We start from the raw sequence: 26,228 nt of genomic DNA on the forward strand, positions 1-26,228 counted from the left end.
GTTGTTTTTACATTGTAAGGATTTCTCCTTTGACATATCAAACAACTAATAAAAACATAGTTGACAGATTAAATGAATGAATGAATTAAATGAATGAACATGTTTGTTGCAGCCCTACTTGGAATTACAAACATCTGTCAGTAACCCAGTGCAAAAAGGAAGCAGAACCCACCTGTGAAAAACTCTCCAAAATCTTGCTCCAGCTTAACTGCCTTGTCAAAGACTTTATTGGCCTGCTCGTACGTCTGCCTCTTATTCATTTCCCTAAAAAAAAAAGAGTTATGGTTAGTATCACAGACAAGTTGACATGCACCGATACCTTGAATATGTACAAAGCTCCAACTTACATTAGGGCTTCAATGGATTTTGGTTTAATAAAGATGGCAATCGGATAAAGTTGTGCTTGCTGCAGTCGTTTTATGGCATTCCCAGACACATCAAGGATGCAGTGTTTCCCCTGTGGGCAGGCAGAGTAAGTTTGTAAAAAAAATAAAATAAAAAAATACAAGTTTTAGATTTTTGTCACAAACTGCTAACTATTATGAACAAATGGGAAAGTTTAACCCTGTGAGGCCTTGGCTACTTTCAGGGTAATTTGAACACCTTTACGTTTAAGCTCTTAATTTGGTCATTGTAAGGGTTAACCATACATCCTGTATTTTTCCTTTTCAAAAACAGGATATTCAGATCTTTCATCATTTGATGGAAAAAACTTGCACATTTTTATACTAGTCCTTTATACTAGTCTTATGAAACAAAAACGTATCTCATCTTTAAAAAACTGGCTGTAGAGATGTATTTTCGTAACTGTGTAGGAAAGATTGGGAATCTGGCAATATCAGAACAATCACGGTAGGATACTCTCTGATTTAGCAGTTTCAAACGTGCTTATTCCCACATGTGAACTGTTCAGGTCTTTTCACCATGACTTTTGAATCATTGCAATGAAAAACAAATACATTCACATATAAATATTTATTTTTCATACAAAGTAGGATGTAATGTCAGCCCTATACTGCAGATAATGCAGAAATGTGCTGTTGCTTCAAAACCAGATCAGCAACGCTTTGTCGGAAAGGGCGTTTTTGATCAGTGGTATGTTGTGAACTGATGGGGACTTTGATTACCTTGGTATGTACAATATGTGACTAAAGTCATTAAAAAGCTCCAGGTCTAGTCTTTCTTGTGATATATGCTCCTTATCTATGCAATGATGAGTCATTCAAACAGTAATGGGGGTGGAGATGGACACAGTATGCAAATTGTAGCTATGATAAAATTTGAAATAAATTTAAAATTATTATTCACGCCAACACTTCTTTGCATAGCCAAGCAACCAGCATTGTTTCACTTTATATATTCTCCACCTTACTGTGATTAATACTTGGTGAGGAATTCAACTGAGATGTAGGGGTGTGAGTATTACATCTGTTGGGCTCCAAAGGTTAAGCAGATCATCATTTACAATTGTCTGCTGTCCTGTTACACCCCAACTACACCAAACCCAGTCTAGTAACTCAACCCCACAGAGAAATAGAATTCTTGTTGCATACCCTCTCAGCCACAGTTCTCACAGACAAGATGCTCGTCCCGTAGAGGTTCTCATTGAACTGGCCTGCCTCAATGAATTTATTATCTTGAATGTCTTTCTCCATTTGCTCCCGTGATCCCACAAAGTGGTAGTCCTGGCCGTCCATCTCATTCTCTCTCCTTGGACGAGTCGTATCTGTGGAGAGGAATGGAAAAAGTTTATTTTGGTCACTGTTGCTATTTTTAGTGTACTGTCTGGATCTGTTGTGCTGTCAACTCACGGGGTACACAGGAGCCAAACTTATGGGGGAACTCAGAGATGAGGTCATCATTTACTCTGTCCTTCATTGGGCCCAATATGATGACAGGTCTTGTGTAGTGGACTGAATGTGAGACAAAGACAGCAGGTGAGGTTGGTTGTAAAAGCACACAGTCCGTAGCAGAGGTTCTAGGTGGTTTTTCAAGCTGCAAGGAAACAATATACTCACTTTCCTGTCGAATGACTGGCTCATAGGAGAGAATTGTGTCCTCCTGGCCCTCTGTGATAACAAAAAAAAAATCATCAGAAATGTTATGTCTCGTTTAAATAAGTAATATAAGACTGACTTGTAAGATAAATACCAAGAATAAGAAAAGGTACTACAATATCAATATGATTACAATACATTGTAATGGTGGATTCACAGGTTCTTTAGGAGGAGCAGAAAAAGGCACAGCTGTGGCTCTGTGACCTGATTTAAAATAATTGATCAGAATCACTGATGTAGAAGGATTCTGCTGCACTGACGGTGGACAACTGAGTCCAGATGATCAATACTGAACTTAAGACTAACTTCAACTCAGGGCAAATGTGGATCCATCGTTCGATTATCAAACTAACTTCAGCCTGGTGTCTGGCAACAGTGTTAGCTCTCCCCTGTGTGGTAACTCCTTCATTAGCCTCTATTACTATTTATATTGTGACGTGCTGCTCTGAAGAATGACCACACAGAGAACATACAAAGTCATGATGGATTAATCATTGTCACCTTGAGTCATGTTGTGGTTGGCGAAGTCACTAGATGCAGAGTATGTTTGCTTAATACTTAAAATATCTTAATATATCAAATGTCTATTAGTATTACTATTTATACTGGTATTACCATGAAGGATGTGATATGTCAAACTTCTACCATGTTATTCATCTATGTGGATAGTTTAAAACGAACTTCTACCAGTGTTTCCCACACATAGACTAATTCGTGGCGGTGCGCCACAGATTCAACACCGGCCGCCACATATTGCGTTTCGTTATTAATAATTTTTTTAACGCTATTTTAAAAATACGCATCGTATTCGTTAAGCTGCATTTCCTTTCCCCTTCCGTCTCTCTGTCACTCACACGTCTCTCTCACATAGCCTACACACACACACACACACACAGAGCCCCTCCCCTCCGTGCACACCGCGTGTGTTTCCATCATTTTATGTCCCTCACCGGTCGGTCAGCAGGTCCCCCCCCCCCGGTCGGACAGTTTACCGAACACCACCCCCCCCCCCCCCCGGGCCTACCACCACACATTACCTTCCGATCTGTGGGAAACACTGTCTACCATGCCATGTTGTTCATCTATGTGGATAGTTTAAAACAAACCAGAAAAAACATGAAAGATGAATGTGACTCACTCGAACTGCTTTCACTGTCACTTGTGTTGGATGTCAGGCATTCTGTAAAGGATATAAGAACAAGTTGCAGATTATCTCAAAAACAGCCATTAACACATGATTTTCACCTGCCTCAAAGGCCTAATGGGGAAAAGCACCTTGTTTCTCAACATCTAGGCCATTAAAAAAAAGGGGATAAAGAAAACAGAAGTCTCGCTTGGTGCGGAAGCCATGCTCTCGCAATATTAGGGAAGTGGTTTTAAGTGCAAGCAATAGGAAATTAAGTGTTTCCGGTGATTATATCCCGAATGAGCTACAATTCCCTTGTATTGCTAGATCTGTGCCAGTGGATCATATCAGGGCAAAAGACCAAGAAAACAGGCTTTACATCATCCACAGGAGGCAGAGTCATGACTCGCCCTGTTCTACCTCTGATTGGCTTTCCCTGATATTCTTACCCTAACTATTCTCATTCCTCATGCCTAAATCTAACCAACCCAACCAACAAAAGCAATGAGTACTGGCCAATCAGAGGCAGAGGAGGGCGGGTCATGACTGCCATCCTGGGAAAAAAAATTTGGTCCACAGGAGGGAGGCAGGAGCTGACTGACTCGGGGGAACTGGAGGGAAAAAGTGTTTCCAACCAGGCATAGCAACACCCTGCACTGGTGACAGATATATTCCAGCTCTGTGTGACCTTATCTGACAAAACTCTACTAAACATCTATTATAAAGATCCCATGAGACATTCAGAATAAGTGTAACGCTCACTCACCCTCCCTTGGGAATGCATATTTTATATGTACTGTGAATCTGAGTAGGTGTATGTGTGTTGTGAGTGTGCGCGCACACGTAGTGTGTGTCACTCTAAATGTGTGTGGTTTAGCATTCCCAGCTGGGTCTGCAGTGACAAAGCATTTTTTTTGAGCTCAGGGGACAGCTGCTTGACACAGTACAACCACACACTTACTCAAACTCTTTGATCCATAAAAGTCATCGCTTAACCCTGGGAAGTCCTAGGTGTCCCGACAGGTGATAGCAGAAACCAAGAGAAGAGAGCAGACAGGAAGAAGAAGAGGTTAGTGAGAGTTGGGGCAGAGAAGGAGAGGAGTGGTGTGTAGTGCTCGCCAAGCCCACTGACACATGGCGCTGTGCTGTACTCATTAAGCCTGAGCCCCACTTTGTTCATAGTAAGCCATGGCCTTTCAATTACACAAGCCCAATCCCATTAAAATGGGATTTTGACCTGTTAAGTGTTAAAGCTTCAGTCCAGTTAATGAGATTCTTCTTGTTGTGGGTCAGTGACTGACTGGAGAATTGATCAGGACTTATACAAGGAGTAGCATCTCAGTGTGAAGAAGGCCTGTGTGTTAATGCAGCCAAGAACTTGCACACACACACACACGCAGCTGGCAGCACATACAGCTAGACACTCCTCTGGAGCCCGTAGACAGATGCACAGACACACCAGAGAGAACCCCACATCTCCAGCCTGATGCTGGCGCTGCATGTGGGGTATCTCCCTGGGACAGTGAAAAAGGGATGAGAGTGGTGCCATCACACAAACCATCCCTGGAGGTGAGCGGAAAGATGAAAGTTGAGAGACAGAACTGAAGCATGAAGGGGAAAGGAACGGTAAAAAAAACAGCCCCCCCTACCCCTACTCGATCACACAGCTGGTACTCACGTTCAGACTCCACCAACTCCTGCACAATATTCTCCTTGCTCTTGTAAAACGGGAACTTGCGTGATAGGTTGAAGCTTTTTTTGCGCTTTACTTTGACTGGCTGCTTGTTGATGCGTGGGTAAGAAAGGGGGGGGGGGGGCAATGAGAGGGTGAAAACAAAAACAGAATGGGTTTCAATGAACGGTACTCAACACCCATGCAAGAAAACAAATGAAATGTAAACAAACAATACACATCAAATAATGAAAATGAGAAGCAGGTAATGGGTGAAAATGAATGGCATATCAATGTGAAGGAAACAGGCTTCTGTTTACCAACTTAAACACTGTTTGCAATAAATTGAATCTCCTTGCATTGTAGATGATACAGACACAACATTACAGCTGATTTATACTTCTGCAAATTAAATCTGACAGATGCGTCTCTGACAGGCGTGCAGACATTTTCTAAGTGCACGAGCTGTGGAGGTTACAGAGACCGCTCATCTCCACGGAGCTTCTGTGTAATCTATACGAGTAATATGAGCGCTTTTTCTGCTTGCTTCAGTGAGCAGGTGCTGGTCCCTTTCCCACACTCAGGGGGAAGTAGGCCATCTCCCTGGGAGCCCAGCATCAGCTCTGAAGACAGCCTCTCTGGCACCAGGGCAGAGCGCAGCTGGTCTTCTACACTTACCCTGTTAGACTCAATCATGCCTGTCCTGGCGTGGAACTTGACTGTTTTTAACCTGGCCCGCTCCTTCTTCTCCACTCTGAAAGGAAGAAGAAAAAAAAAGGGGAAAGGGAGGTACATTTTAGGCAGGAAAGCTGAGATAGACTTGGCATGAATGGCAGCAGTCACATTAGCCTTGTTTGGTATTAGTACACTGCTGCGAATGGGGAGTAATTGTACCTTTTCTTGCTTGGAATGACCCCAATCTGCTCACTCTCTCCATGTGGTGTGACCAGCCTCGCCTGCCACCACTCGTCGTCAGAAGCATTTATGACATGGAGGATATCCCCGTAAGAGAAGCTCAGGCCTTGGCTGGGCAGGCAGCTGTCCCTCGTTCGGTCATAGTCAAACAGAGCTCTACAGAAACACAAAATGTTCTTATCTTGAATTTGTGTGTAGAGATTCCACATGCGAGGAGATCACATTACTCAGTGTCCACACAAGGCACAAAATGGCAGTTATGAATTTCCTGCATTTCATTATTCAACGTATAACTATCACTTCATGTTACTTTCATGTAGGCTATGACTTGACTGTTGAGATTTAGACTACAATGTAAAATCTGATACATTCAGACACATCACATAATGCATTGTACTGTTATATTAAAACAGTACATGTATGTAACCAAACAATCACAAGGCGGAAAAAAGTGCCAGAACCTATTAAGGAAAACACATATTAAAGAATGTTGCCGTTTCTGACTGTCACATATTTTCCACTACAAAGATACACTGTTTGTCTGACTGAGTGCGTCACTATCTTGTAAGACAGGTAAAACAACACTCATTTTTGAAGCGGCATTAATACCTGCTTTACAGGTTTAAACTTCACTTGACCTACACCTACAGGTCACATACCACCGTGCAGAAGACAAACACACAGTGGCAAAAAAGATTTTTTTTCCAGTTAAAAGTTTTGGTTAAATGATTCCTGCCAACTGAAACTGCAGCTGGTAGTAAGTAAACAGTACTGCCGAAACTGTCATGATGCAATCTAGTTGAAGCTTATCTGCTAAGTGTGCTTTACATGGGAAAAAAAAGTTAATTTACAACAGCCAATGATAATAAAACCCGTAGCCTTGACAATGTTACTGCACATGTGACACAGTATTTTTTATTTTCTGAGTACACCTTGCAGGCTTAACGCCTCCACATTCCTGAGGCTGTGCTGGGAGGACATGGCGGCTCCTACATCAGCCGGCTAAGTAGACAGCTTTTCCAACATAACTGTGGGCTTAGTCAACCGCACAGGAGCAGGCTAGGCTCTACATGCCTCATAGGAGCTGGTCTATAAGAGAGGCATAAGTCAGATTGCTAAACACTCCCTCTCTCTATCGCAGGCGTCCAATCAGGTAACACCTACATACTTTTGATATATCCTGGTAATGTCCAAAATCAATCTGGTAATGTAGCTGTTAAGTGAAGCGCATTATGGCTCCAGTAGAAATATGGTGAAGCACTTGGGCTATGGAGTTACATCATACAGGGCTTTCACCTTCACCCCTGTGAGTCCTGTGTGACTCGCCTGCATGTGTGAGAGCAGAAGGATGCCACCTGTTTTAATTCCTAAATGAGCCTCCATTCAGTTTGGCGACCAGCCCATAATGTTATAACGCAGGTCAGTTCAACAGGCTTCACCGTCAATCTACATTATACAAAGTAGACTCAGTATCTTATGAGGAATCAAAACAACGACAGAGAATGCCCTGTCCATCAGCTATTTGATAATGATGAAAAGTACAGAGAAAAATGGTTTCACTATTGGTTACAAATACATGGTCATCCACTGATAAAAACTATTTACACTGTAAATTATAAACTCTGCATAATTTATAGTTTTCACATTTTTGAGTCCACAACAAATAAAACAACAACATCAGTTAAATCAGTAATCTACACATATATTTCTAACCCCAAGTTCATTAACATAACAATATTTGCTTTGGAAAAGCTAACAATTTGTGATTTGTGACCTCTACAAATGTATGCTGTATATAAGTGCTGGTGGAAAACTTTGACACCTGTCTTTTCAGCGCATTCATGTAGTATTATGAAGTGTGAGAGGTGTTTTTCCCAAAAACATATAGCTCTTCACCCATCAAAGAGTAATCAAAGATTTTTGCATGAACTATTCTGGTCTTTCATGGCTTTAATTTTGGAAACTTGAAATTCACTGTTTTTGTCAAGTCAAGCATGTTGAGGTCATGTCCCCAACATAATAACAATCAACATTTTAAGGGTTTAACTAAAATCATCTTGGAAAATACATTTTAGAATACCATAAATTACTCAAAAATCGTGATACACATTTATAAATCTTGTTTTTATTTGTGGACCATGAAATATTGAGACACATGGATCTCCACAGAATAGTATTAACCCAATGTACTGAAGTAGACATTCTCCTACTGATAACTCAGTGTGAAGTATCATACTATCATTTTTGCCATATATGTCACGCCAGCATACTCTGACAAGTGTGGCTGCTTTTGACAGTGTGTGCTTTCAGGCTTTATTCACCCCCATCGGCAGGTAGAGGTTTATTATGCAACAGTGGTTATTTTGACTTCACATCTTAGAACTGGATGTTGTGAGTGGTTATGTGAGGGTCTGCGTATCTGCTGCAGCCTTACCTGACATAGAGGGAGCGTTTCTCACTGGTGCGCAGGGAGCCTGATCCTGAGCTCATGCTGCTGTTCATCATCTGCTCCCTCAGGTCGTGGATCTTGGACTCAAAGCGACTATACTCTGCAAGGAAACAAACCACAAAACAAATCTTATGAACAGCTCCCCCCAAATATGGATCTTGAGGCGTACACTACCCTATTTGGGCCTTCAGAGTGATACACAAACGTTGAACGTTGATATTGAATGAAAGGGCAAAAAACAGTGTTGGAGACTGCTTCTTTGTTTCACTGGAAAATTGTTGGAGATCTTGGATCATGCTGCAGTGAGCGCAAGTGAACACAAGAAAGGTTCAGCAAATCCTTAGGATGATTAATGACCCCAGGAACAGATGGTTTATCACAGATCTGCCTTACACACCCCAGTAATGTCTCATATCAGGTAATTAATTATACAGATTAATTAAGTTCAACATAGGGTGGTTAAAAAAAGGGAAGGCCTCCTACAAATCCGAATGCACGACCATTTTTCATAGGTGTGTAAATCCAGTTGCTACTCAGGAGTACAGGGATGATGTATGAATCCACCTGGACGTCCTCATTAAGAATGCTCTCATTAGCCTGCTGTGCGCAGCATCCTCTGTACCCAGGCTGCTGGAACAAGCTAGGCCACCGCACCACACAGCACACAGCAAGATAAACAGACTGGCAGATGCAGCTAGAAAAACAAGTAGGGTGCTCACATGTGATCACACAAAGAAGGCGTTGGGACCAACGGCACCGCAGCAATGTGAGCAACCAATCTTTTCATAAATGTTTTGGCAATTTTAGACTTGAAACTGCTGCTGAAATAAAAGTACTGTAGTTAGAGTTAGTAAATGTTAATGTGTTGTGTTGCACCACTGCTATGAGCAGGAATTGATCTGTAAATGGTAAACGAGAACTAAAATCATTATATGTGATAAGCTACACTAATGCTCTAATAAAACAACATTTCTATGTCTTGGTCATAATTTACCTGTTAATATACATTGTCCTCATTTATTCCTCACATCTCTTTTACTGTCATGCCTGTAGAGGTTATCTCCTACCTTACAGCTTATCATCTGTAGCCGGCAACACTTCCTGTAACGTGAACAAGTGATCAAAGTCCAGATTCTGTCGAACAAGCCAACAAGTAGCCTTGAAAAAACAAACAACCATGCCTACAAGGATGATTTAGCCGAAGCGACTCCAAGCTCCTGGGAAAATTCTGGGCAGGTGTAAAAACAAGCCTCAGGTCAGCTAAACTCTAAACCCCCCCCCACCCGCGCCGAACACTGAAGGGGATTCAAAGCAAACACACATCCCGCCCCATGCCTGGTGCCGTTCTCCACCCTGTTCTCTGCTCAAAGGGTTAACAATACAGCAAAGTGACGCTGCAAAGGTGAGGTAACCAGACACCGCCTGACTGTCGGTAACCAAGAGCAACGTCCTAGCACTCCTACAACAGGGACAGCACATGCGGAAACAGCCATTCAGACTTGTCCACTTGGCTCTCGAGCATAGGAGAGATGAGAGAATAGAGCACAAGAAGCTGCAGCTTTGAGGAGGAGGGGCCGAGGGACAAGACAAAGAGTAGCTAAATAGAGAAAGCAGCAGTCTTAATGCCCTGCGTCACCATACCACCAACCTGGAGGGGTTGGCTGAAAGCTGGACCGGTGAGATAGTGCTACAAGTAGCACAGGTGCTAGCAGCTAAATGCTTTGCAAATACTGTGGACACTGATCTACAACCAGCTCTAAGCGTCTCTAGGGAGGTGGGGTGGAAATCATAAGCTCAACCATAAATTGCTGGCACGCCTTGTTGATAATGATAAGAGAGAATACAGGCACTTCTGCAATTCTGTCATCTTTGTAGACACATTACAATGTCTGTGGAGCTGAAGAGGAAAACACACTTTAAAAAGGCAAGATTTGTTTTTCAAAAACGGGGGGATCAAAATCTTGTGAAACAGTTACAGAGAAAAGCAAAACTACACATTTGTCTCTACTACTAAAATGGATTATACGGTGACACCTGTTAAAAGGTGTCAATAAGGTATCAGACCCAACGTGTTAAATTACAATACATTACCAACTGTTTATATCGTCCAAACAAGGACCACATGGAGCAACAGTAATGCAAACACATTTTTCAGTAGTCAGTCTGCATTGTGAGCAACCACAGAGAGTAAATAATAAAAATAAGTCTCAACAGTCCTCAAACACTAACAAGTAAGGATGCAAATTTTAAGCAATTTCCCCAACTGATTGCTGGCCGTGGTAATGGCCAATGACTAATAATTAAAAGCCTCTAAAATAAGGTGCCCACACAATCGCTGACCCTGGACTCCAACGTCCACAGTTCACATATGGCCTAGTACCATTGTTTTCCTGTCTCTATCTACCTTAATGTCCTGTCATCACTCTGTTGTCAGTTATCCAATAAAGGCGTAAAATTCAACCTCCACATCCCCTCCAAAAATAGTGACATGGTTTGATTTGACTGCACCACTCTGCCTTAGCTTGTTTAACAAATGGCCAACCAAAACTGAAAAGATAAAACATAACACAACTGTGAAACCTGCCATTTGTTTTGGATAGCATATGAACATACAGGGCGCTCAGAGCTTAACCCATTCTTGCCTCATCGAAGAGGGCTGTCAACTACAACAGCTAAAGCTCGTATAAAGAAGAAATATGATAGGCCACTGCAGGTATCTGATCACACTTCTCATTGGTTTGATTTATGAACATAACAACATCTTGTTAAGATTGAATCATAAGTTGATCCTGTCCAGACTTTTAACAGCGATCAATCCAACATCAATTATTCATTAACATCTAAACACAAGCACACTCTTGTAATGCTTAGAAACTGGGTGCCTATGATTATCAACGTTAATACTCAGTCCCTTAAAGCACTTAATACACAAGAGCTAGCCTATATTTTTAGGAGTGACCCACAGGAAGAAAAGACAGCTAATAGAAACTGGGACTATTCTGTATCTCTCACTCCCACTGCGTGTCCTCATTAGTCGTACAGCTTTTTTATTTTGGGGGACTCTTTTGATCCAGTTATGTAACACAGCAGGCATGTACTTGTAATGTGAGAGTGTGTTATGTTCTCAGGGATAGTTGAGCCAGTAAACACACAAACCCCCTCCACAATAAGATACTGCAGGAGGAACATATAGACCCCGACTAAACTATTTCTACAAACTTCTGTAATGCACTCTGGTGTGATGAGGATGGAGCTTAACGTTTCCTCCACAGCCCTCCTCCCATTTCCTACATACAAAGTTTTTAGTGTAATTACACTCCTTGATAGTGGGGCAGGGCAGCATGTGGGTGTAAACCCCTCTTCCATTTCTGCAAGCTGAATGTGAGTTAAAGACCTGGTGATACTCCAGTGTGCCACTGAGAGTTGGGGGGGGGGGGGGGGGGGGTGCGCTCTGTTGAGGCTTCCTGTACTCTTCAGTGCTGGCCTTCCATCAGAAGTCTGTGGAAGCTGGGGCCCCAACCCCTGAGAATACTCTCCAGGCAGTTTGCCTGACATAAACTGGTATTCACTCTCCACTTACTCCCCCCGACTGACTGACTGTCCTTGTACAGCACACTGGGGGGTTCCTCCTGCTCAAACTCAAAACCATGACATGTCACACACCGGTTTAGGATGCCAGCAGAATTACTGGCGACAGATCTTAGGTCACCAGTGGGGATGCAGGAAGTCAATCATTTGCGAGCACTCGACTCGTGTGTTTAGAGTAGTTAAGCATTGTACACAAACAGATAAATGTCCTTTGCGGGGTTACAAAGAGGGCGCAGAGCTGAAAGCATGATTTGCTATGGAAAACAAAGGTTCCCTTCAACTAACCACATCATTATTCAAGATGCTGCCTGATTGGTCTGGCATGTGAAACAACATGAACTCACATGGACACGAAAAATGAGGCATTAATTTCAGCATTTTGTGGCAGAGGGGAAAGCCTTTATCTCAATACTGTCAGTTTTGATCTCAGCTTCTGCTTCTCTCCGGCTTCCCTCCGTGCCAATTCTCTGATCCTGTTCCACCTCAATTTCTGTGACCTTGGGAGTTATTGGACATTTAAAGCTTCTGTGTTATTGATAGAGAAAGCAATATAAAGCGAGAGCATGCTACAACTTATGCCCCTTCACATTCCTGTCATAGTCCAACCTGAAAAGTAGGCCTTGATCTAAAGCTCACAATATCCCTTTCCACTGTTGTTATAACATTACTGCAGCATGCTTGAGTACACATGCACAGACTTACAAAACCACAGAGAAGAACGTAATGACACCAGTGTCCACAAAATATTATTACAAAGGAAGATTGATGCCATTTTGTGAGGAACTCTTGAAAGTAGAAAACAACTTAGGGGCTTGTCAACACATTAACTCTCCATTAGTCAGCGTGAAAATGGACTTGTGGTCAGAGGTGGAGTCATACAGATGTGATGTACATGTGAGAAGGTGAGCTCACCTGTTAGGTCACTGTAAAACCCACCAAGCTCACACACACACACACACACACCTGTTTGACCACACCTCTGTGTCCCCACCTTAAGGTTTAGGTTACATAAGAACTGTTTGTGGCGTCTAAATGAACCCTGCGGCCTATAAACTACAACATAAAGCTACTCCAGCTTCCCCCAAATAAGTATTCAATTGAGTAATAAGAAAATATAGTCTAAAACTAAATATAATAGCAATGGCAGGAGTTTTCTACAGTTACAGCTACCGTAGAGGTTAAGCTATCACATGTCTGCTATGGTAACCTTACATACATTTCAAGGCTGATATAAAAAGAGTCATTTGAAGTCAGAGCAGCCACTTAAAGAAAGTTAATTTTAGTGGTTCAGACAGTACTTAGCTTCACCTTTTTCTACTATACTGTACTGGGGTGAAACGACACAGGTTACAGATTTGAAGCACACAAGCAGTAGCAGTCAAAATAAATCTGTTTGACAGTGTAATTCACAGACTTTGTTCCTGTTTCGGTGTTTTCGACACCTTGCTTCCTTGTCTCACCTCAATTAATTGAAACTGTGGCTATTGTTTCGCTGTCGCAGCCGGTAGTTTCATGCGGCTCCTGCTCTACTGCTGCTGCTGTTGTGTTAGAGCCCATCCCCCATCCACACAGGCTGGTGGACAGATTAAAAAAAAGTTGGAAGTTTGGCGCTTTCCACCTTCGATTTCAGCTCTTTTAAAAAGTTTCCTCCGGTGTCGTGTTGGTAGCTCACACTTTCCGCTTACTTCCCTCTTTCCATCGCTGTCCTGAGTTTAGGTCCACCAACAGCGGCTTGCTCACCGGGGCTCGGGGCTTTGAACGGGGAAGGAGTGCAGCAGCGATTCGTTTGCCCGCCTTGCAGTTGGCTCAACACTTCAACCAGCTAACACAAGCGTCTTCCCTGAAGCCAAGTTTCAAAATCCTAGGATGGCGAAGGCATGACACGCCCTACTCTGTCCCTGATTGGCGACTACTCGTTGGCACGAGGACGGCTAGGAATATAAGGATATTACGGTAAGCCAATCACAGGCAGAGTAGGGCGGGGCATGCCTTCGCCACCCTAGGAAAAAAAAAAATCAGGCCCCTGAACCTGAATACTTAAAACGAGTTTATCAGCAGCGCTGCCCTCCTTCATGTTTATCATGCATCTTGGGCTATATCAGGTGGATCTGGTGCTTCATTACAACGTTAAAACTGTATCCCAGTTATTTAGATTGGCACTTTTATAAGATTGTGGTATATGTGAGAGACAGATTAATGAAATAATGCACACATCAAATTTGCAGAGAGATCCAGTTTTTTAGTCCCTGGTATGATTTCAAGTGTTCCAAAAATCCTGAATCCTACATTTCCCATAGTGCAATGTGACACTGCCTTTCCCTTCTGCTGAGAACAGCACATCTGTGCCCTTGTGACATGTAAAAGCCCCTTTTTGGTGAAATCAATCCCTCTAATTGACTGGCAGAGGTCTTTGGCAATTTAGTAGCATAAAATAAATGCCCAAATCCTATGGCCAGTCAGGCAAATAATAATATTACATTGTTACCGACCAATGATCAGCGTTATTAGGCTATATGGCTGATGAGTGCCATCGCAAACTCTAAAAAGTAATAAGCAGATATGAATAGTATGTAAACAACTGTGGACTAGCGATCTTTTGCTTTGGATCAAATAAATCCATCATAACTAACAAGGTCAGCCAGCCATGTTCATCAAAGCTTTTGGAAATTGAACAGTCAGTTGAACAAAAAAGTTGTTTTATGATCACTGTGTCCAATACAGCCTATTAAAACTGTGACTTCAAGACCCATTTGGCTCAATAAAGACACCAAGCCTTACCTTCAGGCCGGTACTGGGCAATGATGGTAACAGTCTGTCCAGCTCTCTTCAGTGCTGCAGCTGCCTGCTCATGTGTAGCATTCCTTAAGTTCACTCCATTCACCTGCAACAAGAGAGAGAAACCACATTAAATGGGACATTAAATATGTATGGCAATTATAATTTTTGTTTTTAGCAGTACGTGTTGATACTAGAGATACAATTACCATTTATTTTGTCGATTAATCAGTTAATCATTTGGTCTTTAAAATGTCAGAAAACAGCAAAAGATGTCCATCACAGCCTCCCAGATTCCAAAGTTAAATATTCAAATGTTTTGTTTTGTCTGACCAACAGTCAAAAAACTAAGGATGTGTAGCTTTCTATCATAGAGGGCTACAAAAACCAGCAAATATTCATATTTTAGAAGCTGGAAACAGTGATTTTTTTGTCTTTTTTGCTTAAAAATGATTCAAAAGATAAATTGATTATCAAAATGGTTGCCCAATTATTTTCTGGATATCAACTAATCAATGAGTCCACTAATTGTTTCAGCTTCAGTCATCCTACATCTAGGGTGTCTAGACTACGATAAAGTTAAGTGTTATGAAATACAAGTCAAGGGATTTAAATATGTTTATTGGATATTTGGATACTAGGACACAGCTAAGCTCCCTCTGAGTTGTTATGGATTGAATGTCTTGCTCAAGGACATTTTAGCAAGACAGATGTGTTTAAGCATTGGGCAACCTTAATTCTACCATCCTTATTCTGACAGCGGGAGTTGGCTAGAGATCTCCGAGCACTGCCTCAAACTTGTAACAGTTGTTGATGTGGGCAAACACAATGCTTGAGGTTGAGATACTAACTGAGAGAATCCTGTCCCCCCTCCTCAGCTCGCCGCTCAGGTCAGCTGGCCCTCCAGCCAGGATGAAGGAGACGAAGATGCCTTCTCCATCCTCCCCGCCGACAATGTTGAAGCCCAGGCCTGTGGAGCCCTTGTGCAGCAACACCTTCCTCGGTTCCCTGCCAAACAGAGTGACAGGGTCAAGTTGAAGGGAAGGAGTACACAAGAGGGAGAGAGATGACCAAAACTGAAAAGAAATAAGTAAAGGGGTACATAGAGGCTGTTTCAGACAGCCATCTTCTATTGGTTTACACCCTGTACGATCCCAAAATGTCAAGTGCTTTTAGTTTAGGCCGCTACAAACAGTAGGCCTACAAATCTGTTTTATAGGTGAGGTCCACTCTGTATGTATTTGAGAACATTTAAAAGATAAATCTACAGGCCACCCATCCACCAGCAGAATGCAATGATTAACCAAGTAATAATCATGCACTAATCATAAGGCTAATCAAGATCATTTGGATTACACTGATAACCATTTGTATGACACTGTTCATTCATTGCTATGTATGCAATAACACAAACAGCAACATGATTGGTTCCAAAGGCCTATTAACTACTGGTTACATGACTTTTTACTCCTCATGACAATCTCACACACGTGTGCATACTTTAACACCCGCATATTAATGTACACAGACACAATGAGCAACCTCATGCTTGACAGACCAGCTCAAGCTCTGTTTTAGCTTTAGCTACTATGACTCATCCTCCAGCAGGCTTTTTCAGACTGCCTCAGTTTTTAAGATGCTAGAGAGGCCAAACCGCTGCTGTGGTCCAGCAAAAGCCCTCTGAGAACACACTTCACACAAATGCAAACACACACACTCTAGGAAGCCCGATACTGGTCTCACACATACACACACACAAGCACAAAAATGCTTTATATACAAATGCACACATAAAACATACATGCATGCGCATACATAGGCACAGACAGACACATACATACATAGGCACACATACATACATACACACACACACACACACACACACACACACCACATACACACACACAGTTTCCTCTCTTAACAGAAAACACTGCATGGTTCCCATTAGTGGTCTTCTCTCGAAGTACTCAGCCTGCGGTCTACAGGAACAATTCCTACTCAATCCCTAATGGCTGCGCTCTAACTTGCTGTTAAGACCATTTTCCCATCGATGGCAGCTGAGGCAGCATTCCAGACTTTCAGATTCATGCCCATGACAGACTGGAAAAAGCGTTGATCACTCCACTTATAGACATGAAGAGCAATGGAAAGTTCCAAATGGTACGATGGCGCCTAAAGAAACAGGACTGTACAACTATTATATTCATTGAATTTGTATGCAACATCACCTAAGATCACCAAAAAAGATATATAGATATATATAATATAGGCTGCAATACTCCTCCCCAGTGGTGTTTCTGCAAGGCACAATGAGGGACAGATTCAATATATACTATATACTATATACTACCGGCAAGACTAAAACATTTGCCATTTTATGTTCTTTCTTTTTTCCATAGCCTTTACATGAAGCAAAAGCTGTTTTATTAGCCAGAATTAAAAATGAAATAAAAAATCAAGTGGCAATTGCCTTTAAATATGCTAAAACAACTGATGTGCCTTCGGTTAAGTCAAGCTTAAAATAACCTTGCTTTCCATCTTGAGCTTTTCATCCCAGCTCAACAAGGCACACAAATCTCCATGGTTACCTTAGGATCCAGTTCCGATGCTTGCTTCTGAAAGACCATTTCCTAACTGTGTATTCAGGCAGGCTCCTCACCAGTGACATGGAAGATGAGATGTTGACTGTGAACATGGCTATGGCACATCACTCAGCTCAGAGTTACTCCTCAACCTCTCTTCCTATCCACTGAGAAGGGCTACAATTTTAGAAGCTCCTGTGCTCGGGGCCTGGCGTTTCCTATCTCATGCTTGTGTGCCGTGATGAGAAACAGCTCCTCTTTGAGCTGTCACAAATGTTCTCTCCTCATCATCACAAGCAAGTCAAGACTTAACACTTAACCCTAACGTACCCACAACAAATCATCATTCTACAGCAAGAAGCCAAAATCCTCACACCCCTAACATCTGGAGTAACCCCACACTGTGTTACATCAAGCACATCCACATTCAGTGTCTAAATGTTATCCCTTCTACAACATGCTGTCCCGTCATCTCTGTTCTGATGCTACTCTGGGTCCAGCCCCTCTCCAATTCAGCACACCAACATTCCTGTCTGTCAGCCTGGCCCTCTGGAGACTAGGCAGACAGATTTCCAGAAGCTCCTTGCTAATTTGTTATAGGGTAAACAAACTGAGGAGCTCATGAATTTACTGTCATGACTTTTGGGCCTTTGATTTGATGATCTCAGAGTCTGTGACCTGGCTGGACACATAGCTTGGTTTCCACTCAGGAAAACGTTGTAGACAATTGCGGAATATGTGGACAATAGAGGCCAAAGTCTTGTTGTAATCTCAAGCTTGGTGGTGCTCTCCAAAGGAATCATATGCATGTGTGTTTCTGTTTGTACTGTACATCTATAGAATAATAATTTCCTGGCCTGGAACATTGGGAGTGAATTCCTACAGTTTTGAATGCAGTCCTCCCTCCCTATCACAAGACCTGCCTCCCCTCCCTTTCCCCCCATGCCTTTTCATCCATGCCAGGAATGTAAACAGTTATAGAGAGGTAAAAAACCCTTTCTCTCTGCCCAGCCATTTCTCTTCTGACTCTTTCTCTAATTCACCACCCCTCTGCTATATTTTCCCTGTCTGCGTTCAGTGTTTTGGCTGAGGCGGTGGCAGCTCAATCCTAAAGCTGTGAATGGATATCTGGACTGCGGGGTTCAGTGGGTCATGCTGCCCTGGACTCAGCCCAGTAATTGGCTCTGCTTGGCTGATTAATGGTGGACACTGCAGATGGAAGCCATTTTCCATAGACACTACCTCTAGCAGCACTTCATCTCTCCCTTTCCCCAAATGGATCACATAAGCTTCTATACAGAGGCATGTACAGATACAATTTATGTTGCTTTGTCTTCATCTTCCTTTTCTCTGTAACTGTCTCCTCTTCATGGCTTGCTTTTTGCTTCTAATTTGTTCTAGGAAAAAATGTATTCACTGAGTGATGAATGATTAACATATGAGTACTCAGCTGAATCTGCTGTGATTTTTAAAAAAATCCTTTGTGCTTTTGTACCTTTAAATAACGCTAACCAAAGGTCAAAGTGTTCCTAATTGTCTGAATTCTTGACCAAAGGTTTTGTGTTTGTGTGTGCGTGTGAGACACATAAAGTTACTGATTAGCTCACCTGCTGCTGCAGTCATCGGCACTCTGTATTTACACAAGCTGTGCCTGAACAAAGCAGCCTAACTAGAAGCATTGTTTTGTATATCTAACAACTGCAGTCCTGATAGGGGCAGCAGAGGGGAGATGCCTGTTCAGTGATTGTTGACACTGTCACCAGTGCACACATGTATGTTTACACCAAACACGCATATTAAACACAGAGGTTTTATCTCTTATCGAGCCTTCTGTGGACAGGATGTAAGGCAGCTATGTACAAGACTGACATATCTCCAGAAGGGGGGGGGGGCTCAGTTGATGTGTCGCTGATGACACCATTGAGGGGGATGTGCAGATGGGTAGAGGGCCGATACAAGCTCTGACTCATTCCTCACAACCAGCCTGCTCTACTTATGCGGAAGCCTGTGCTTACTATAGCTTCCATCTAAAATAACCCCTCACGGTCGGAGCCAATGGGAAAGCTGCTGGGGTCGGAGGGAGGTGTCAGCTATCTGCCTGTCAGACTGATGGAGCGGGATGCTCATCAGCTGTGATTGGGATCAAGTCGGTTGTCGGCCATGATGTCCTCGGAGACAATGCCACTCTTTTCTGATTATACAGCAGACATGACACACAAATCCACTAGGGGCGAACAGGTGCTTGTATGGTCACAGTATGTAGGTCATTCTCATTTGCACCGTTGATTTACGAGGTGTCTGGTGTGCAGGATGTATACCCCACAGGTATGTGCCCGTGTCGTAATTGTACACTGCATTTAAAGCATGCGTATCTGCATGTGTGCTCATATGTGTCAGCACATTATGAGCAAAGGTCTCTGTGTACAGTATGTGTGTGCGTGATTGGTGCTGGCAGCATGGGTGATGAGAGGAGTAAGACCTGAGTGCATGGCCTGGTTTTCCCAGCGTGCTGATGAATCATGACAGCTGCAGGACTGTCTGCTGCAACTGGTTGGCCCATACCGGTTCAGGCTCTTACTCCCCATTACATTTATGGTAACAGCAAGGCTCAGTGTTTATATTTACATACATAGAGCAGTAGGCAAAACATTCCATCTCTGCAAAGGAGAATATTGGGTGGCTTCAGTGTGCCTTCCCATCCTCCTGTACTGTCCTTTGATTTTAACACCACAACCTGCCTTTGGTTACAGCCAAACATTGAGACCAGGATCTGTCTTTCTCTCTCACACACACGGACACAAACACACAATGGCATCAGCGCATGGAATATTTGCAACACACACAATTTGAGCTTTGTTCAACACAAAGACATAAAACCAATGGTTAACAAATGAAACAAAAAACTGAAACCTAATCAACAAATAAGGAGATATTTTGCACATTTGATAATGCAGAGAAAACAGATATTATGTATATTATTGTCTTCAGTAGTAACCACCAGTGAAACTAGCTTGGCTCGAGACACAGGCTTAGCTTTATCGATGCCTCCTGACAGATGGAATTGAGCAGCTTGTGGGAGCATGAAGCCCTTTCAGCTGCACTCCTGTGGAGATATGTTTGTGAAGAGCAGGTACGACTCCATTTTAAACTACGACATACAGGGCAATATTGTTTTAGGTTCATTGATGTGAACAGATTAATAGCAAATTGATGCATGAATAATGACTATGGGGTAGGTTAGACCTTTAAAATATGAAAAAAGATAAAAAAAAATATAGATCCACAAAGGGCAAGAAAATAAAAGGTAAATTTCTTATGAAACATTTCTGCTCTACCGTCACTTTGCTGCTGTTATTGTTGTTACAGTATTTTGTTGTTCAGCACCTTTCAGAGGAGGTCATAAAAGATTAAAAATGGTTGCATGTAAGCATAGTATGTCCCACATACATAAAAAGCAGCAACATGTTTAAAATACCACCATATAAACAGGATAGTAAAGCAGACATGAGGTGGGGAAACATTTACATGCAAACAGAGACAGAATGATAAAAGCAGCTGAAAGGTGGCTCTGCTTGAAAATACTACAAATTTCCCCCTGCCACCCCTCCCTTCCCTCTTCTTTCTCTTCTGTCCATTGCCATCTTTCTCCTCTTCATCTATCTTTTCTGTTGTAATTTGTGCACAGATGTGGCAATGAGGCAGGTGGCCTCGGTACCTCCCTGGCCCTACTCCTGTCTGATGCCAGATCCAGATGCTGAGCTATAGAGAGGAGGGTTAGCTGAGCAAGGCATGATGGACTAGGTTAGTACCTGCCAGAGAAGGGGAGTGGACCTTGGCACAAGGGAGCAGGGGAAGGACAGAAGCCTCTGTAGAGGGCCTGGGGCACCTTGCTGTCCCCAGGTTTGTGGATGACACTGTAAATAGGTTCAGCCCTGCTGTGGGGTACAGGAATCACAGTGAACGGGACAAGTGTAGGACACAAATAAAGCACAAATACCAACAAAGATGCGACAAATGCACATACAAGTCATGTAGACAGCATGTACAAGGACATTACAGAGCCACAGGACGAACACTCAGTGTCATCTGGTAACACGTTCACGCCACAACACAACACACAGACACAAATAAAAGCCTGCATGCAGTCACACATGCACACACACACAGGGGGGAATACAGCCTCCTCCCCAGAGCTGTGGGTTAAGATGACTCAAGGCTTTGTGGGACACTCCAATCAAGCCACTATGAATGCTACTTCTGATCCAGTACTTGGATAGGAGGTCAAAGGTTAAAACACAGTCATAACAAGTACAAGAAGTGACAAGAGGCCCCTCTGCAAAGCATTTGGTCAGCACATAGCCACCACACACTGTCCAGCTATAACACAGTATTACCACAAGGGCCCTGATGAGCTGAAAATTGTAAACTGAGGACTTGTTTGCTTCATGAAACACTTCATGAAGGCACTCTAAACTAGTGTATTGTTCAAAGACAACCACACTATGACAACACCTGGAAAACAACAACTAAACGGAGGCTGCTAAAAACAAAACAAAAAACAATCCATAACTAACATAATTGTTTTACACACTGAGTCATTTAAAAAATGTTTCCACAGCTGCATTTCTTCACTGATGACTACAACAGCAAAGTCACAAAAAAGCCTTCTGCTTTTGTCTACAAACAAAATAAGTGCTATAATTTTTCAGACCTATAGTCACAGAGCCTGTGTGAGTGTAATGTATGGAGGCATTCGTGGAAGAACCAGCCTGCAACCTACCTCGTGAAGTCTTCCTCCCCCAGCATGTGGCGTGGAACTGGCGAGTACCTGGACGGGGTGACCTGGGGCGGCGGGTACACTGGCTTAGGCTCCATTGCCCCCATGTAGTTGTGGCTGACGTGGTTGTCCACCATGGTGGGGAAGGCTGGAGGGAGGGCCAGACCAGTAGGGGGAAAGAAAGAATGATTACAATACAGGCACAACAGGAAGACTGCACAATTAACTGAAGAGGGGATGTGAAATGGCAGCTTCAAAATCACACAAAAAAGATGGTATTGCAACATTTGAATTATTTCTATTAGTTATGATTACATTGTGTTTCTGTAGGAATGATACTGACATCACTAAAACAAAGTTGGGGCAAGAAACGTGAGCTGTCAGACAATCAAACAGGTTGGAGGTGCAGTAAAACTGAAAATGAGCAGATCATGTAATAATTCCTCGCTGCACCGGAAAACCGTGTGCACATAAGTATGGAAAGCACAGCAGGTCAAAGAGGTGATGGATGATTACATCAGAGAGTTTGGGTTGTAATCAGATTGTTCAGTTTTGTTTTGTCATCTAAAAAAATCTGGCTAATCTGGTGTGTGTGTGTGTGTGTGTGTGTGTGCGCGTGTGTGTGTGTATGCGGGTGTGTTATGTTTAAATGATGCATATTATTCTGACTGCTAGTGTTTCTTGACCCAAATTACTTCTTTTTACCAACATTGCTGAGTTCCCAGATCTCAACAATTAACTTGCTTAGCAAGATGTTAATATTATACAGGAATAATGGCCAAAACTACAAAAACAAAAAAATAAACTAGATTTTCCCTTTAGAAGGTCCATGCAATCTCACTTTGGGAACATGGGTTTTTTATACCAGCACTGAGACTTTTGAACAGAGACAGATCTAGATTTGATGTGCTTTTTTATCTGCAAATCCTCTTATCACATAGAAGGAAAAATTGGGGAAAATGTTCTAAAAAGTGTGTGTAGTCCTTTACGATACAAAATGTGTATGCAGCCTTCAAAAACATGTCTTTCCACTGAATTTACATACTTGATGGAGGCAGCTGAGCATGATAAAACAAGCGTTTCAAATCCAGATCATCTGACCAGGGGTTATAGTGTCAGAGCAGGGTTAAGTCTGCATTAAGGGCTCGCGTAAAACCTGACAACTGCAAACATTTAGAACATACAAAAAAGCCCTCAATAGTCCCTTCTGATACTAAATGACTGTTCTGTGGAAATTTGAGATGCTGCAGCCCAAGATCGTGGGCTCTCATGAGCAGGTGGGATGTGAGAAACCATCCACACTCAGTGGGAGGCAGAGAACTGCGCTTGTTGTTGCTGTGGGAAGGACTGTGCGTGTGTGTTTGTGTGTGTGTGTGTGTGTGTGTGTGTGTGTGTGTGTGTGTGTGTGAGTGTGTGTGTGTGTGTAAGCATTCACTACATTCACTATGTGGGTGTCTGGGCATTTTGGGGAGAGAACAGTGATCCAACACTAAAATTCATGCAGGCCCACTGAAACATCTCTGATAAAGATAAAAAGATGATTCTCAGTGCAAAACACGCTAACATGGACATTGACTTATAAATCACCCTTCACCTTGTGTCAAAAAATGTGTATAAATAAACATGTTCCAGTTTTGGAGCTGGCTGCTCATGGATTAGTGAACATAAAATGCAGTTTCTGACCAGGACATCTACTTTAAGGAACCAGCAGTGTGTGAACAGTGATCATGATGACTTGAACAACAGGAAGAGGTAGATACGTACTGCTGGAGTAGTCTGGAGGAGCGTACATATCGTTGAGATGCACAGGTCCTGGCTTGGCCACCTTGAGGTAAACCATATCAGAGGTGTTCTTCAGTGCTGCCACCGCCTCCTCGTGACGCACGTCCTGTAGCACAATGTTGTTCACCTGAATCGATGATTGTCAAAGAGAGAGGAGGGAAAAAAATTTGTATCAACACCTGAACACCTCGTGTCTTTGCTGTACTGGTGACAACATCGCACCAGCCATCACACCAGCCAACACAATAATGAATCATAGCTTGAAAAGTATTATGAGATTTCAGTACATTTCATCACAAGGTTGGTGTGCTGTGCAGCGTTAACAGAGGTCAAAGCTGTAGGTAGAGGTTCTAAAGATGTGCTGAATTTCTAGTTTTAAGACTCTGGAAATAAACTGCAAAAAAGTATTTGAACACTATATTTTAGCACTTTTGGATATATCTCAAGTAATGTGCTCTTTTTAAATAACTCACACTGGAGCATATGTGAACTGAGAAATGTTTTGTTTTACATCAGTGAAAATGACCTAAAACCTTGATCACTCTTCTAAGACACACAGAGCTTGAAGTATCCTTCAACACATAAAATATGTCTTACTGTTATGTCCAGTAGATGGGCCTATTTATCACCCCATGATATTGCATAAATGGTAGATTATCAATCATGCTCAGAGCCATGAATGCTGATGTGGTTTGGCTGTGAAGCTTGAAATGACAGGATGGGGCAATCAAACACATAATGTGCTTCTCTTCTTATACAGTCTTTCATGTCTATTACAAATGCACTCAGCCTCATAAATAGGTGTTTGTATAGAATTGCCAGTCATTGATGATGTGTGCCTCATTGATTTAGTTTGTTGAAATTATGCTAACCTACTAGTGAACGACATAAACAACTGTAACAACTTCATTTTGATTAGAACACTCAATGTGACTGAGTCAGAGGGGTGTTTAGACTCATACAGCTAGCAGGCGGTCCCCGGTCTGCAGCCGTCCATCCTTTTGGGCAGCTCCTCCTTCTATGATCTTGGTGATGTAGATGCTGTTGTCTCCTGGGATATGCTGGTTGCCAATCCCTCCGGCAATGCTGAATCCAAGCCCTGGTTGAGTAATATACACAGTGAGAAAGTTACTAATTGTGTTTCATCTAATTTTATACATTTTTATATATATTCTATATTTGGTGCTTAGTGTGTGATGTTTTATGATGTCTCCCAGACCTTTGGGCCCTTTCAGCAGGTTGACCTCCAGAATCGTCTCAGGAGGGGCCTGTCTCCGCCGGACCAGGAGTCGCACCACTGGCCCCGCTTCCTTCAGGGCTTCCACTGCCCGGCTGTGCACAACCTCAGACACGTGCACATCATTTACATGCAGCACACAGTCGTTCACCCTGTGGAGAGACGATTCTTAATATCTATATATATATATCGTACAACACCATCACCTTGGAAGTCAACAGATGACAACATGGAGTTAATGTGCTGCGCAAAGGTAGGGAGACCCTCACATGGCCAATGTAATCAGAAACCTTCAAAGCACATAAAAAAGCACTCCATATCATAATTTTTGCATGTTTCAGGCTTTGGTTTTCCAGTGAATCATAACTTTGAGGAAACACACAGAGCCTGGGGGCAGAAGGCTGTAGAAACTCTGCCTCCCACACAGCACTGCCTGGCGGGACACGGTGGTGATGAGCATTAGAGGAAAAGAGTAAAGAGGTTAGAGTAGAGAGAACGAGCTGAGAGAGGATGGAAGAAACATAGGAGCTTGAAAAGAATAGGAGGAAAGGTGAGGAGGAGGAGGAGCAGAAGGAGGAGACAGAGGGGTAGGAGAATGGTAACATGGTAAGGAGGGGAAACTTACCCCAGTCTTCCATCCATAGCAGCTGCTCCACCAGGGATAATCTTGGTGATGAAGATCCCCGGATCATCAGGAATGTGGGGATTGTCTATTCCTCCAGCAATGCTAAAGCCCAGGCCAGAGTTCCCCTGCACATAGGTTATGATTGGCATTTTGAGTGGGGTACAATAAACAACACACACACATACTTAGATGTAAGTGATGGACCCAATTTGGACTCAAGGTCAGTACAATATGGCTCTTAAGTGTATTGGTATCTCAGAGGAACACGTGATCGATGCAAACTGCTCCAGGGATTTCTCTGGGCATTTCCGATGTCCATTTTCATGGACACGTGTGTGTGTGTGTGTGTGTGTGTTTGTCCTTGCATGTGACGAATGATAATGCCATGTATTCCATTAGATGAGGGCACTTCATTCAAAATGTCACGCTTATTCCATCAACCCACAAGAGGCATTAGTGGTGGAACTGCCCTATGTCTGCAGGAAAGTGGATTTATGATCTAAAGTAAAGATGAGTTGAGAAGCGTCATTTCTATTGCATGATACAGAGCTTCTCACTCTCTGCAGGAGACAGACACAACCATCTACCGTCGTTCTTGTTCCTGAAATGACAGAAGACCCATTTGGATCCAATGGGTCCGGGC

The 26,228-nt window shown here is 42.7% G+C and overlaps 1 protein-coding gene across 3 annotated transcripts in view; it reads right to left on the reverse strand.

Annotated features, from left to right (window-relative positions):
- The window catches only part of dlg3 (discs, large homolog 3 (Drosophila)), a 79,258-nt gene that overhangs the window by 3,380 nt on the left and 49,650 nt on the right, over positions 1 to 26,228 (reverse strand). For 2 of the 3 annotated variants that reach the window (XM_053323207.1, XM_053323208.1), the window contains 17 exons: positions 25,586 to 25,710; positions 24,943 to 25,112; positions 24,686 to 24,822; positions 23,706 to 23,850; positions 21,945 to 22,089; positions 15,434 to 15,590; positions 14,586 to 14,688; positions 8,205 to 8,319; positions 5,750 to 5,926; positions 5,534 to 5,609; positions 4,862 to 4,961; positions 3,196 to 3,237; positions 2,019 to 2,069; positions 1,812 to 1,913; positions 1,554 to 1,726; positions 348 to 457; positions 173 to 264 (listed from right to left, as the gene is read on the reverse strand). In XM_053323207.1, coding sequence (XP_053179182.1) covers positions 173 to 264; positions 348 to 457; positions 1,554 to 1,726; positions 1,812 to 1,913; positions 2,019 to 2,069; positions 3,196 to 3,237; positions 4,862 to 4,961; positions 5,534 to 5,609; positions 5,750 to 5,926; positions 8,205 to 8,319; positions 14,586 to 14,688; positions 15,434 to 15,590; positions 21,945 to 22,089; positions 23,706 to 23,850; positions 24,686 to 24,822; positions 24,943 to 25,112; positions 25,586 to 25,710 — 2,020 coding nt within the window. Of the gene's footprint in view, positions 1 to 172; positions 265 to 347; positions 458 to 1,553; positions 1,727 to 1,811; positions 1,914 to 2,018; positions 2,070 to 3,195; positions 3,238 to 4,861; positions 4,962 to 5,533; positions 5,610 to 5,749; positions 5,927 to 8,204; positions 8,320 to 13,267; positions 13,635 to 14,585; positions 14,689 to 15,433; positions 15,591 to 21,944; positions 22,090 to 23,705; positions 23,851 to 24,685; positions 24,823 to 24,942; positions 25,113 to 25,585; positions 25,711 to 26,228 lie in introns of those variants that run through there. The other variant, XM_053323210.1, reaches the window with a different exon arrangement.

Source organism: Scomber japonicus, chromosome 8, assembly GCF_027409825.1.
Source record: "Scomber japonicus isolate fScoJap1 chromosome 8, fScoJap1.pri, whole genome shotgun sequence".
Classification (NCBI taxonomy): domain Eukaryota; kingdom Metazoa; phylum Chordata; class Actinopteri; order Scombriformes; family Scombridae; genus Scomber; species Scomber japonicus.